Raw genomic sequence first — 14,288 nt, 5'->3', positions numbered from 1 at the left:
AGTTTTTGTCTTGCACATCCATACTTTGAAGCAACTTTTGAATCTGGAAACATCTTTTGAAATAGAGGTCCAGCATGATCTGAGACTGATATGGGCAAGTTATGTTCCACAATAAATCCACTAAAGAGAAGTTCCGCTCGGGTAACATCCTCTTCCTCGCTTGTCCCTTGTTTGGTGAAATAATTCAGAAGTGTACCGGTACTCGTGCTCGAAGATCTCTCCTTTGCAATGTCTGTGTGCCGTTTGCTTCCAACGTGCTTCCGAATATCATCGCGACCTCCGTGCTCAACTGAAATATCAACGCTGCATACTGTACAATACGCATGATGAATTCCTCTTTCAGACTTTCGAATACATGGGTATTGGAGACTGTATTCGGTCTTGTACTTCTGAGACCATTTCTTGGTCTTCGTAAGCTTCTTTTCTGCCATTTCGTAATCAACATCGAGGGCTTGAAGCATCGGTAACTTCGAAGTCGATGTTCCACAGCTGCAGCGCGACTCGTAGAACTCTAGCGGCTGTTAAACACCGCACGGTGGTCGCGACCGCCGGGCTGGTACGGGGCCCAGCTGCATGCAGTGAGCGTATCGCATGCATATACACTGTGCACACATACCGCATGCACTAAATCTCAGTGCATGATCGCATAAGCGAGATCCAGACCCAATGTTTCGCTGCTCCTCATTTGAATTTGCAATTTTTTACGTACAATTTGGTAGCAGCGAACGTTATGGAGTTACCACATGCTATACGTAGCAGACGATGCTTTTCATTCAATTCTCATACTAGTACATTCTGATTAGTGAACAGTGCAAAAATATCAAAATTTCGGGAGGATAAGGATAGTGATCGTAAGGGCGGGAGTTTGGGTGAATTTTCGGAAGCCTCCCGATGAAATCGGGAGGGTTGGCATTGCTGGGATATATGATTGAGATGTTTAAGATAACTTGTGCATGCCCGTAGGTGCGTGCCCTTACGTGCGAGGCCGTACGTGCAAACAAAACAAAAGAAAAAAAATTCAAACCGCGTGCCAGAAACAACAACCACACAGGCCGTTCCTTCGCTCTCACATGCCTGTGCATGCGTGCCCGTACCCGTTTCTTCTGCACGGTGCCTTGCCTCGCGTCCAGTGTTGTCTGCCAAGCGAGCAGTTCGTTCTTCATCCGTTTCTTCTGCACGGCGCCTTGCCTGGCGTTCAGTGTTGTCTGCCAAGCGAACAGTTCGTTCTTCATCAGTTTCTTCTGCACGACGCCTTGCCTCGCGTCCAGTGTTGTCTGCCAAGCGAGCAGCTCGTTCTTCATTCGTTTATTCTGCACGACGCCTTGCCTCGCATTCAGTGTTGTCTGCCAAACGAGCAGCTAGTGCTTCGTTAGATTCCATTGCACGTGCATGACGCGCAGCTTCGTTCCTTCGCTGTCGTAAACGACGACTGGATTGGGGTATTGTGTTTCAGAAAATCGAGAAAGAAATCGAGAAAGTACAGAAATCGAGAAAAAAAGAATACAGTAAGTCGATAAATCAAGAAAAAAAAATCAAGAAAAAAATCGAGAAAGAATACAGTGATCGTCACTGACTGGATTGGGGCATTGTGTTTAAGAAAATCGAGAAAGAAATCGAGAAAGAAAGAATAAAGTAAGTCGATAAATCGAGAAAAAAAAAATCGAGAAAAAAATCGAGAAAGAATACAGTAAGTCGTCACTATCCGGAAGTCCGGAAGTTAAGTCCTCACTGTCCGGAAGTTCGCATATCGCAGTTAGGATTATTTGCAATTTAGTTTTAATAGCCAGTTATTCAATTAGCACCAACGTATTTTGCCTTTTTGCAATGTCATCGCAAGGAAAAACACAAAGAGAAGAGAAGAGAGAGAGAAAAAAACCGTTGTGCAAAAAAAAAAAAATTACTTCCTGGTTCGGAGCATACCAGCTCACCCTGATGTTACCGAAATTTATGCACCGTCCAATATGAAAACGATCATAACTTGGGGCATTGTGTTTATCTATAAATGCGCATAAGAAATCGAGAAATTATTAGAATACACGAAGTCATCATTACCCGGAAGTCCGTATGTTGTAACCCGTAATGGGGAACGCGGCTGAGTTTCCCTCCCCCATCGGCCACGCCCACGCAACAACGTGTCTTGTCATTGGTTGGTAAATAAATGGCCATAACTTGGGAGGCACTTGTCCGATGAATAGTAAACCTTGAAAAGGCACATACTCTGGTCCCCAGCAATATATCTGGCAAGTTTCAATTAGATCGGACCAGCGGTTGTCGAGAAACAGCGGACACACACACACACACACACACACACACACACACAAACACACACACACACACACACACACACACACACACACACACACACACACACACACACACACACACACACACACACACACACACACACACACACACACACACACACACACACACTCACTCACTCACTCACTCACTCACTCACTCTGCTGGAATTATAGATATATGAAAGGTTATAGATAAAATAAGTGTAGATGAATTATTCAACAGAGTAGAAAGTGAGAGGACCAGGGACCAATGCCTGAGAGTAAGGGAGGGAGGGGACTTTTACTCAGAGAGTAGTTAATGCATGGAATGGTCTCCCTGAAAAGCTAGTGGCAGCAGAAACAGTGGACGAGTTTAAAATGGAATTAGATAGGTACCTAGAAGTGATGGAGACAGAGGGGTATGGGGATGTTGGCAGGACTTTTAGGTAGCTTGAGTGTTGATGGGTGATTGTGTGCATCTGGCAGTGTTGTCTGTGGTGGTCTCATCAAGGGGTGTTGTGTGGTTTATGTGTTTCTCACCCAAGGACCGACTTCATCCATTCCACACCCCCCTCCCCCCACCAGAAAGAAAAAATGTATGCAGTTTTTTTTTTCATCGAAAACTGTTTGTTGTTGATGTGGCACAGGCACGATGGGCCAAATGGCCTCCTGCATCTAAACTCCTTGTGCATCGTTGTGTGTGACGGGGAAGTAGTGTGAGCGCGAGATCGAGTGCACGTTGAAAGCGAAAGGACGAAATGCGCGAAGGGAGGTGAAACGTGAAAGAGGACGAAGATTTTCGCTGACCCTCCCCCACTCTTGGTCATGATGAAGTCAAACCGGAGAGGTTAATCATGTCGAGCTATCGACCAATACAAAGCCTCGCTCTCACTTCGGTGTACACATGCGATGTTCGTGATTCGTCTTATTCTGTTTTGAATTCAAACTGTCACTGTCGATTGTCGTGGGTCAAAGCATCGAATGTTGCGGCACCATAAATAAATAATAATGATGATGTGCTTGTTTACTATCGTTCAACTAACCTAACTTATCAACCACCTTCACACATCACAAATACACACGAAGATCAAAGGTTGCGCTCTGTTAAAGAACCATTTGAGTGGCTCTGAAAAGAGCCGTTTGTGGGTGGATGAACCCGAGGAGCGCGGGGTGCGAGTCCGAGCTCACTTGGAGCTCGTGTACTTGGTCACGGCCTTCGTGCCTTCGGACACGGCGTGCTTGGCCAACTCCCCGGGAAGGAGCAGACGAACCGCCGTCTGGATCTCCCGCGACGTGATGGTCGAGCGCTTGTTGTAATGCGCCAGACGAGACGCCTCGGACGCGATGCGCTCGAAGATGTCATTGACGAACGAATTCATGATGCTCATCGCTTTGGATGAAACACCCGTGTCGGGGTGAACTTGCTTCAGAACCTTGTAGATGTAAATGGCGTAGCTCTCCTTTCTGCGGGAACGCCGTTTACCGGGACCCTTTCGCTTTCGGCCTTCGGAAACTGCTTTCTTCGAACCTTTCTTCGCCGCCACTTGTTTGGTAGATTCCGAAGGCATGATGAGCGTCGATCGAAGCAACAACGAACAAAAATCTGGATATATATATATATAAGGACGTAAAAGGAACCTTCGCATCGAGTCGCCTTATAAAGGGGTTCATATGCAAATTTGTGGATCACAGAGGGTTTGGAGGCGGGGCCTCACAACCTGTCGTTCAGCCATTGGATGGTTGAAAAGTGGGCGTGAACGATTCCTGATCCGACTTCCGCTGAAAATTGGAACGACATTCAGGAAGGTGCTTTCGATGTTTATGCCTGTGTACAAATTACGTGGGGGTATTGTAAGGGCAGCAAAACGGGTACAGTCATCTTAATAAACATCAATACACGTCCCAACATCATCCAATAATGTCTGCCAGCAACAATACGGGATTGAACAAAATGACGTACTGGTGTACGTTATAACAGGACGTTCAAATAGGATAGCAAAACCGCCTGTCACTTTCAAATAGCACATACCATTTTGAAAGAGATTATAACATAGGCTTCCCTTGAGGTCGGTGACTCGAAATGCGGCTGCCACCTTGTTCATCCACTCTGGAACTGCATCTCGCCGAGGGGGTTCACGCACCGCCCAGAGACGCCCCGAATGGCAAAGAACGTGTGAACTGGACAAACGAACCCCCCTCCAGCAGCCGGACCAGCCGGCCAAGCCCAACCCCACAGTCCAAACCCCGAAACCCGACTCAGGCCAAGAGACCAGAGAGCTCTTCATCACGCCCTCGCTGCGATGCTCATAAATGCCTGGAGCCACCAGTATTTTGTGCCTTTGTTTAATTTCAGCACATGTTTTACAACCAATATGCGATGAGCCCCAGAATCTCTCAACCCGAACTGAATCCCAAAATTCAAAACGCAGAATCAAACCCAGCAGCAGCCCCGACTACCAAAGAAAGCACCCACCCTCACAACCTGCACACTCCCCGATACTCCCGAGCTCTAAACACAACACAAACACCGGAGCACAACATGACCACCTCCAAACAACACAACAACACAACCACCCATTGTTTTCTCACTTCATGAAAGTTGGAAAAAGGGTGAGAAAGGGAGGAGAGAGAGGAAGGAGGGATGGGGGAGTGAGGACAAACGAAGAAATGAGGGGAAAGGGATGGATGGATGGAAAGAAAGGATGGATGGAAGGAAGTATAGAGGGAGGGAAGAGATAGAGGGAGGGAAGGGATAGATGCAGGGAAGAAATGGAGGAAAGGGATGGATGGATGGATGGAGGGGACAGAAGGAATGGATGCATGAGATGGAAAGTGGATTCACAGGAAGTTCCACAGTTGTTCATTAACGCATGATACTCTAATCTCACAGAGGGAACACGAGGTGTAGGAATGAATGATGAATTAATGAATGAGTTCACACCTGCTGTTCCTTTATCTGCCATTACATTCCCTGCAGCATCTGCAATGAGCTTGGGTTTGGGAAACAACTCTCCCCTAATAACCTCTAAAGTACTCTGCCAGGGGGGGGGGGGGGGTGTACTCCAGGCGGTGCTCAACATCACTGCTCTGAGGTGAAGGTTACATTTTAAACCTTTGTCAGATTTAACTAAGACTATGAAACACATGTTTATATATTTATGTAATTTACATTATTACCGAACATTGTCTTGAAAGTCAATTTGTAATTTTATTTTCAAAAACGACAATAGCTGTAATTTTTTTTTAAAAAGTCATTTACACTGCCATCTACTGTCTCACCATGGCTTACAAACAACAGTTTGGACCATCCATCCCTTCCCTCCATCCATCCCATCCGTCCATCCCTTCCCTCAATCCATCCCTTCCCTCCATCCATCCCTTCCCTCCATCCATTCCTTCTCTCCATCCATCATTTCGTTCCCTCCATCCATCCATCCTTCCCTCCATCCCTCCCTTCCATCTTCCATTGATAAGGAATGGTAGGCTTGGCACCGCACAACGCCGCAGTGTTCAACACAGGCAACTGCTGCTGAAACTTGACCACCACCTTCATCGCCCATGATGTACAAAAGTTTGTTCATGGCATTAAAAAAAAATCTGGGTCTGTTGGGGGTCTCCAGGGAGAATTTACAGGGGGGTTGTCGTCCCTAAAAAGGTATTTGCTTTCTTCTCAGAAATGACGCACATAATTCTGATGAAACTTAACTACATCCTTCATCTCCCATGATGTACCAAAGCTTGTTCATGACATTTTAAAAATCGGGGTCATATGAGTGTAAGGGGGGGGGGGGTTGCCTTTCAAAATATGTATTTGGTTCTTTCTCCAAAACTTCACACACAATTTCGATGAAATATGACCACAACCTTCATCACCTGTGACGTTCCAAAGCATGGTCGCACCATTAAAAAAAATCGGGGTCGAAGGGGTCTATGGGGGTTTGCCCCAAAAATAAGTATTTCCTTTCTTCTCCAAAACTACACACACAATTTCAAAGAAACTTAACGAAAACCTTTATCACCCGTGATGTACCAAAGTTTGTCCGCACTATTTGAAAAATTGGGCGAAGGGGATTTATGGGTGGTGGGTTGCCCCTCAAAATAGGTATTTGCTATGACATTGGTTCATTGGTACATTTTGCTGATTCTGTCCCATGTTCACTTCCTCCTCAGTTTCATTATTGTACCAGGTAGGCGCCCAAGGGTATTGCTGACGAGCCATAGATAACTCCGCGGCACAACGGGTTGCTTAACAACCACGGACACCGTCGGAGATGAATACTTTAGCAGGGTCCTTGCGTCCAATTCATGTGTTACCTTTCCAGCAAATCAATCCCCCCAGATAGGGAATCATGCTCTCGATGCCCCATCCCTTATGAATGAAGAACAGCCAAGCTGAACCATAAGTGGCACGTTGGCTAGTCTGACTGTGGTGAAACTGTGCAGCAAAACTCCCACTATTCGCATACTCTGTCTTACCAATGGAGAAAGAGACACTTTGGCAGGTTGGAAAGAAATGGTCATGTTTAGCAAATGGCATGGATTTACAAACAGTCATTTATAAAGCAAAAGCAGTGTCACAAAGAAAGAACCTTACCCTTGAACACACAATCCCCATTCATCATTCATCTTACCACAAAGCTACACACAGACACCTCAATCATTCTGGGAAGCATGATAAGCAAGGGTGATAGACAAATAACTGAAGTCGGTAGGGGATGGTGTCGAACTCGGGCTCGCCCATACATGAACCGGTCGGCTCATGTGCAACAAACAAAGTGTATGGTGCAGGTGATTGAAAAGTGCAGGTAGGAGGAGCAGTGTATGCGGTAGAGATCTAAAAAGAACTGTTGTGGACTCCGTTGATGCTCCACTACAGTGAGTCAATGAGGTGTGTGCGCTGGGAGATAGAAGGATATAAGGTGTGTGTGTGTGTGTGTGTGTGTGTGTGTGTGTGTGTGTGTGTGTGTGTGTGTGTGTGTGTGTGTGTGTGTGTGTGTTTGTGTGTGTGTGTGTGTGTGTGTGTGTGTGTGTAAAAGATGTGAAAGAAGAGAAGTCAGTTCTGAGGAGATTTGATCAGAGAGGAGGTGATCACCATGCCTGGAAACCTGCGTCTCCGTTCTTGGTCTACCTGGTACATCTCAGCGTTGCATTCCTTCAAGCGCCTGATGTGGACTAACACTTTGAACTTGATTCTTTCGAACAGGGTGTCTGTGTCTGTGTCTGTGTCTGTGTCTGTGTCTGTGTCTGTGTCTGTGTCTGTGTCTGTGTCTGTGTCTGTGTCTGTGTCTGTGTCTGTGTCTGTGTCTGTGTCTGTGTCTCTCTCTCTCTCTCTCTCTCTCTCTCTCTCTCTCTCTCTCTCTCTCTCTCTCTCTCTCTCTCTCTCTCTCTCTCTCTCTCTCTCTCTCTCTCTCTCTCTCTCTCAGAACTCACCCGAGCTCCACCACAAAAAATTCTCCAAAACTTCTCCTTATGAACTGCTCTGCCGGAGATGTTATCGGCTTCGCCCCATTACCAATCACCTCTGCTTTTCGGCATCTCCCACACTGGCTGGTGCACTGCAATCCAGCTTTTGCGATTCGTCCTTGAATTGTGATGAGCAGGCGGAATGGTTGTGCAATGCGTCCAATGCCCGCGCGAATGCCCACCTAGTTTTTTGGAACCTTGAAGCGATCGAAGCGCTGGAATTAGACGATTGAATCACTGGAGGTGCCGCTTCGATGATCGAAGCACTGGAGAAATGCAGTTACGTTCGGCAAGTGTCTTGAGAATGTGGTTTGAGAATGTGGTTTGATAATGATGGTTAGGATGGAGTATGAGAATGAATTTCGAGTGGAGTTGAAGAATTAAGAAGAGCACAAATGCCAAAGGGGATAGTTCTAACTCCATTCACAATGCATCTTTTCCTTTCACTGATACAAGGGGAGGTAATCTAACTCCACAAAAATACTACAGAGATTTTGAAACTCCAGGGTTTCTTCATGTGTTGGATGTAACTCACTGGGGTCTTCCAAAACCGCAACACTATGTCCTGTATGTGTCACATTTAATATGTACTGTATTATCACGTGTAATATGTGCATAATCATGCATTATGGTTATGGTTTTGAGGAGTCCCAAAGAGATCCACACATACTGTGGTTAAAGCTAGTTATTTCATAGTTTAACTGTCTAAAGTCCGTGTTGATAGGTCTGCATTGTGATTGTGAAGTTAAAAATCCAAAATGTGTCATTTTCATATTCTACATTATGTATTTTCTACAAGCTATTTCCCACATTCTGTAGATGGTGCCGATAGAAAGTCTACACCCCCTTTCAAACCTTTTACCTTTTGTTGCCTTATAGCCTGGAATTAATCAGGATACATCAGGACAAGTCCCCCATCAAAATGTTCAACCAAATTCCAGCACAGGACATGCTGCAGCACACATGGTGCAGTTCCTTGCCCGACGATTCCCACTGCAGGTCGATCCATTCTCCATTGGAACATTGACAACGAAATGTTCATTCTATAATGCGCTTCTGTTTCAAAAGGAAAACCACAATTGTTGCCACAAAGGCAAAGTTAAATTGCCACCATTGGCACAATACCAAACTGAACTCAAAGACCCTTTCACAACAGATACACCACAAGCTCAAAACTTTAGAGCCAACATCCGCAGCTATAATAGTTCCATGGCATTCGCATCATTTGGCGCCAACATTGTGTCCCCACCAGGCCGTGGCCCATATGCATTCAGACTTCATGGCCAAGTGTACCACAGGTCTGGCTCACTTCACCCTCCTCAAGGCACCACACCATGCTATAGTCAACTGTACATTTTAGAAGCAAGCCAAGCTCTACAGGACAGGATGCAACAACCTACCAATCAACAATGTCTTCCAGATGTCATGTCACTCCTTCAAAATGTCCTACAACGAACCAACCCGTATGCAGCAGTCTACAAACAAATGCAACAAGTCAAAGCTGAACAACGCCGCATAGCTGATCAGAATGGAACACCACAAACTGTTGTAACAATGCACATCTTGAGAGGTGGTGACCAGCGGAAATATAATGATCCAAGGCAAGATGAGATAGCAGTTGTCTTTTCATCACCAGATGGCACACCTACACATAACAGAGATATTGTTGTGCATCCCAAAGGTGAACCACCCCAGCATATTTGTTACCTGTCGTCGAACATTGACCCCATGGTTTACCCCATCTTCTACCCATTTGGAGAATTAGGTTGGCAGCACAACATGCAACATGATGAACAGCACAGGTCAGAAAAAAGACACAACATTACTTGCCTGCAGTACTTACCCCATCGCCTGTCAGTTCGAGAATTGTTCTCCCCAATTTTCTATGGTGGAAAGCTTTTCCAACAGTATGTTGTTGACGCATGTATTCGTGTCGAAGCTGGCAGATTGCAGTATATACGAACAAAACAGAATGACCTACGTGTTGAACTTTATCAAGGACTCATGGACCACATAAACACTCAGACTGAAACGCGAAATCTCCCACCTGGCAAAATTGTTGTACTCCCGTCTTCCTTTCAGGGTTCACCACATGCTATGCCACAAAACTACCAGGATGCCATGGCCATTGTTGCTAAATTCGGAAAACAGACTTATTCCTCACTTTTACATGCAATCCCAAATGCCAAGATGTGCAAAAAGCCCTCCTCCCTGGCCAACAAGCGCAAGATCGACCAGACATTGTTGCCAGAGTGTTTCAACAGCACCTACATGAAATCATGATGGGCATAAGAAAAAAACATGTACTCGGCAAACCGGTCACACATATCTATGTGATCAAGTTCCAAAAACGTGTTCTCCCACATTGTCATCGACTCATCATTTTGGCAGACAATAGCAAATTAAGAGAGCCAGCTGACATCAATAGCATTATATCAGCAGAAATACCAGATCCAACACAACATCACGAGTTGTTCCAAGTCATCAAGACAACCATGGTTCACGGTTCATATGGACTCCTTAATAAACACGCACCATGTATACTAGACGACAAATGCACAAAGGACTATCCTAAGGAGTTCCGGAAAACAACTGCACTGGCAACTGATGGCTACCCACTGTATAAGAGGTCAGATAACGGTTGCAAAATCACCATCGGCCGGCACCAAGTAGACAACCGATGGATTGTACCGTACAACACTTACTTATCCCAGAAATACCAAGCCCATATCAACCTCGAGGCCTGCACTACAATCAAGAGTGTAAAATACTTATTTAAGTATGTTTGCAAAGGCCACGACTGTGCCAACATCCAGGTCACAGAAACTAATCAGCTCCATCAAGACGAAGTTTCCACCTTTATTGATGCCAGATACATCAGCACACCAGAAGCTTATTGGAGAATGGCTGAATACAAAATGCACCACCAATCTCATGCCATCATCAGGCTCGCCCTCCATCTACCCAGCCAGCAACCAGTTTACTTCACCCCCAGGAAACCACATTGCTGCAGCAGAAGCCTCCACCAAGAAGGATGCAATGCTAACAGCATTCTTCAAACTCAACATACAGCAACCCACTGACCTCTGCTATCATCAATTGCCAAACCACTACGTCTTCAACAAATCCACACAAGAATGGCAACCAAGACAACGAGGTGCTGAAACCACTATAGGCCGCATGTATTCCATCAGCCCCAAAGACATAGAACGCCACTGTCTCCGTCTCCTCCTGCTCCACGTGCCTGGCCCAACCTCATTTGAAGACCTGCGAACAGTTGACGGCCAAGTCTCTGACACATTCAAAGAAGCATGTATACGTAGACACCTCCTGATTGACGACACCGAATGGGATAAAGCTCTCTCTGATGCAACTCTCCTCCAAATGCCGCAACAGCTGTGATCCCTTTTCACCACCATTTGTATATATTGTGACCCAACCTACCCCCAGCACCTTTGGGAAAAACACCAGAATGCCATGATTGAAGATTACACCCATCGCCAATATTCCACCCACACAGTGACACAATTAGCCCTTCAAGACATCAACAGGTCTCTGCAACAAAATGGTACAAGTTTATCAGCATTAGGACTCCCAGATGTTAACCCACTTCATATTGAACATCTCCCCTCAGAAGACATCGATATTGCAGCAGAAGCTGAAAAAGTCCAAACCCAGTTAATGCGCCTCAACGAAGACCAACGCACCTTAGTTGACCAAGTGCTAAAAGATCTGGATTCACTTTCTCAACATCATACACCATCAAGTCGATGTTACTTCTTAGATGGTACAGCCGGGAGTGGCAAAAAACAGTGTATAACACACTCATCACCTGTTGCCGGAGTAAATCCATCCAAGTTGCATCATCTGCATGGACAGGAATTGCCGCCACACTTCTCTCTGGAGGAAGAACTGTCCACAATCTTTTCAAACTTCCTGTGCCAGTCCAAGATACCAGCACCTGCAACATTTCTCCAGTATCAAAGCATGCCCATTACCTCCGATCAGTCTCTCTCTTCATTGTTGATGAAGCCTCCATGGTCCCAGCAAATGCTCTCCAAGCAATCGACAGAATGTTACAAGACATCACTGGCATAAATGCCCCATTCGGAGGAAAAGTATTCCTCATGGGAGGAGACTTTCGCCAAGTGTTACCTGTTGTCCTAAAACAATCACAAACTGTCATTATTGAAAACTGCCTCAAACGTTCCGCACTATGGCCACATTTTAAGATTGTGAAGCTGACAAAAAATATGAGGACTCATGAAAATCAACAACACTACGCACAATGGCTCCTACAATTAGGCAACGGCGAATTCCACAGTCAGCTGACCAATGCACCACCATCAGCCATCGAAATCCCACCCCAGTGTAACATCGTCACCGAACAAGACAACATAGAAGATGCTGTGTTCACCAATGTAACCAATCCTCACGCACTGTCCAACACTGTGATTCTGACACCACTCAATGAGACAACATTGACGCTGAATGGCAAAGTCATAAAAAAATCTCCCAGGTCTGCCAAAAACCTACACGAGTGCAGACAAGGCCATCTCACATGATGAAAATGAAGCCAACAACGACCCCATGGAATTCCTTCACTCTATCACCCTAACCGGCATGCCAGCGCATCGCCTCATTTCAAAACCAGGAGCACTAATCATGCTCTTACGCAACCTAGACATTACCAAATGACTGTGCAATGGCACAAGACTATACATGAGACACCTCCATGAGCACGTACTAGATGCCAAAATCCTCACAGGAAGCCACGTCACGCAAACAGTCCTCATCCCGCGAGTTAAACTTGCCCCATCAGACGCCAACCTTCCATTCACACTGCAGAGGATGCAATTTACAGTCAGACTCGCATACTCGATGACCATAGACAAATCCCAGGGCCAAACATTTGACAAACTCGGAATATACCTCCCAGCCCCCGTGTTTTCCCATGGCAAACTATATGTTGCATTTTCACGTGCAAGAGGTTACTCCTATATATCTATCAAAGTGGACAATAATTCCTCACAAGGACTATTCAGCAACAAGACACTCACTCAAAATGTCATCCACAGGGAGGTCCTTCAGAAAACCAAGGACAGGTAACCATAGTGCATCACATCCCTAATGACACCCTCCCCAGCTTCCCATAACATCAACTATTATGCCTCATCCACCTTTTGCCACCCATTCAACTCCGTGCAGAGCACGGGTATATGCTAGTATATATACGTTTATATTGTTTTGTAATAAAAAGATTCAAAAGTCTCTCTCTCGGTCTCTCGAGCTCTCCCTCTGAGCTGTCTCTCTCTCCCCCTCTCTCCCGTTGAGCTCTCTCTGTGCAAGGAAGCAACAAGTGGCATTTAGAAACAGTTTGGTGTGACTCGGCTGGGATTCGAACCACCAACCTTCCAAACTCAGAACAGACATTCTTCACAATGTGTTGCACTTGTGTTTACTACTAGTGTTCAACTAACCGAACTCATCAACCACCTTTACACATCACAAACACACCCGAAGATCAAAGGTTGCACTCTGTTAAAGAACCATCTGAGTGGCTCTGAAAAGAGCCGTTTGTGGGTGGGGTGCGAGTCCGAGCTCACTTGGAGCTCGTGTACTTGGTCACGGCCTTCGTGCCTTCGGACACGGCGTGCTTGGCCAACTCCCCGGGAAGGAGCAGACGAACCGCCGTCTGGATCTCCCGCGACGTGATGGTCGAGCGCTTGTTGTAATGCGCCAGACGAGACGCCTCGGACGCGATGCGCTCGAAGATGTCATGGACGAACGAATTCATGAAATCTGAATCTGGCCATAAAGTGTTGTTACCCCAACCCAGTAAAACACATTCCTTATTCAAGTCTTTCAACAAACAGGTGGTGTTATTGTGCAGGAAGCCATGATTTCAACGGAAGATCTTTTTTTTTGTTCACGAGAGTTTGCTCGGTGGTTGCCAACTTCACTAGCTCTCTTCCTTGTTGAGCTTCCCGACGACCTGTCCAACGGACGCCAACACAGCAGCGCACCTTTTTCTTCTTGTCCCTGCTCTTCCACTGCGCTTCCCGTCCTTCACGGTTGCCGTTTCGAAAGCCCGTTTTCCCCACTTTCACAACATCTGCTTTGGTGGAGGAGGTTTTCCAAAGCTCTCCGCACTTGAGCAATTGTTTGGCTTTGTGGGTTTCTTTTTTCACGCGCCGAAACACAAGCAACCAACCGCTCTTCGATACTGCAACAACACTTGTGCGTCCGCCATGCCGTCGAACTTCCTGTTCCCACTGACTCCCCCATCAATGTCAGTGCTGCCACCGACCAGGGAGGGAAGAGAGAATTGAATTTTGTTTAATTTTTTATGTTTAATTTCAATGGAGGTGAAAGAAACTTAGCATGGGGAAAGCCGTTTTCAGAGAAATCCGTGCAGTGAGGTAAAAAGCAAACAAGGCCGAGTCCGTCTTGCAAAAAGGGTTCATATGCAAATTTGTGGATCACAGAGGGTTTGGAGGCGGGGCCACAGAACTTAACGCTCAGCCATTGGATGGACGAAAA

General features: G+C 46.0%; 2 protein-coding genes across 2 annotated transcripts; both read right to left on the bottom strand.

Annotated features, from left to right (window-relative positions):
* Window positions 1-2,356: 2,356 nt before the first annotated feature.
* On the bottom strand, window positions 2,357-3,914 carry LOC147018546 (histone H2B 3-like). Its single transcript, XM_085898326.1, has one exon. It carries the CDS (start codon window positions 3,848-3,850, stop codon window positions 3,467-3,469), a length of 384 nt encoding a protein of 127 aa, XP_085754452.1. The 5' UTR covers window positions 3,851-3,914; the 3' UTR covers window positions 2,357-3,466.
* A 9,090-nt stretch (window positions 3,915-13,004) lies between these two features.
* On the bottom strand, window positions 13,005-14,265 carry LOC147018545 (histone H2B.3). The gene has a single exon (XM_085898313.1). It carries the CDS (start codon window positions 13,540-13,542, stop codon window positions 13,348-13,350), a length of 195 nt encoding a protein of 64 aa, XP_085754439.1. The 5' UTR covers window positions 13,543-14,265; the 3' UTR covers window positions 13,005-13,347.
* Between the last annotated feature and the right edge of the window lie 23 nt (window positions 14,266-14,288).

This window comes from Eptatretus burgeri, chromosome 10, assembly GCF_056783735.1.
Source record: "Eptatretus burgeri isolate ZD-2024b chromosome 10, Ebu_testis_v1, whole genome shotgun sequence".
NCBI classification, from domain to species: Eukaryota; Metazoa; Chordata; class Myxini; order Myxiniformes; family Myxinidae; genus Eptatretus; species Eptatretus burgeri.
This window is presented reverse-complemented; position numbering and strand designations above follow the sequence as displayed.

What these genes read in the sequence shown, in the direction of transcription:
- LOC147018546 (XM_085898326.1), bottom strand. Translation starts at nt 3,850, where the DNA reads ATGCCTTCGGAATCTACCAAACAAGTGGCGGCGAAGAAAGGTTCGAAG.
- LOC147018545 (XM_085898313.1), bottom strand. Translation starts at nt 13,542, where the DNA reads ATGAATTCGTTCGTCCATGACATCTTCGAGCGCATCGCGTCCGAGGCG.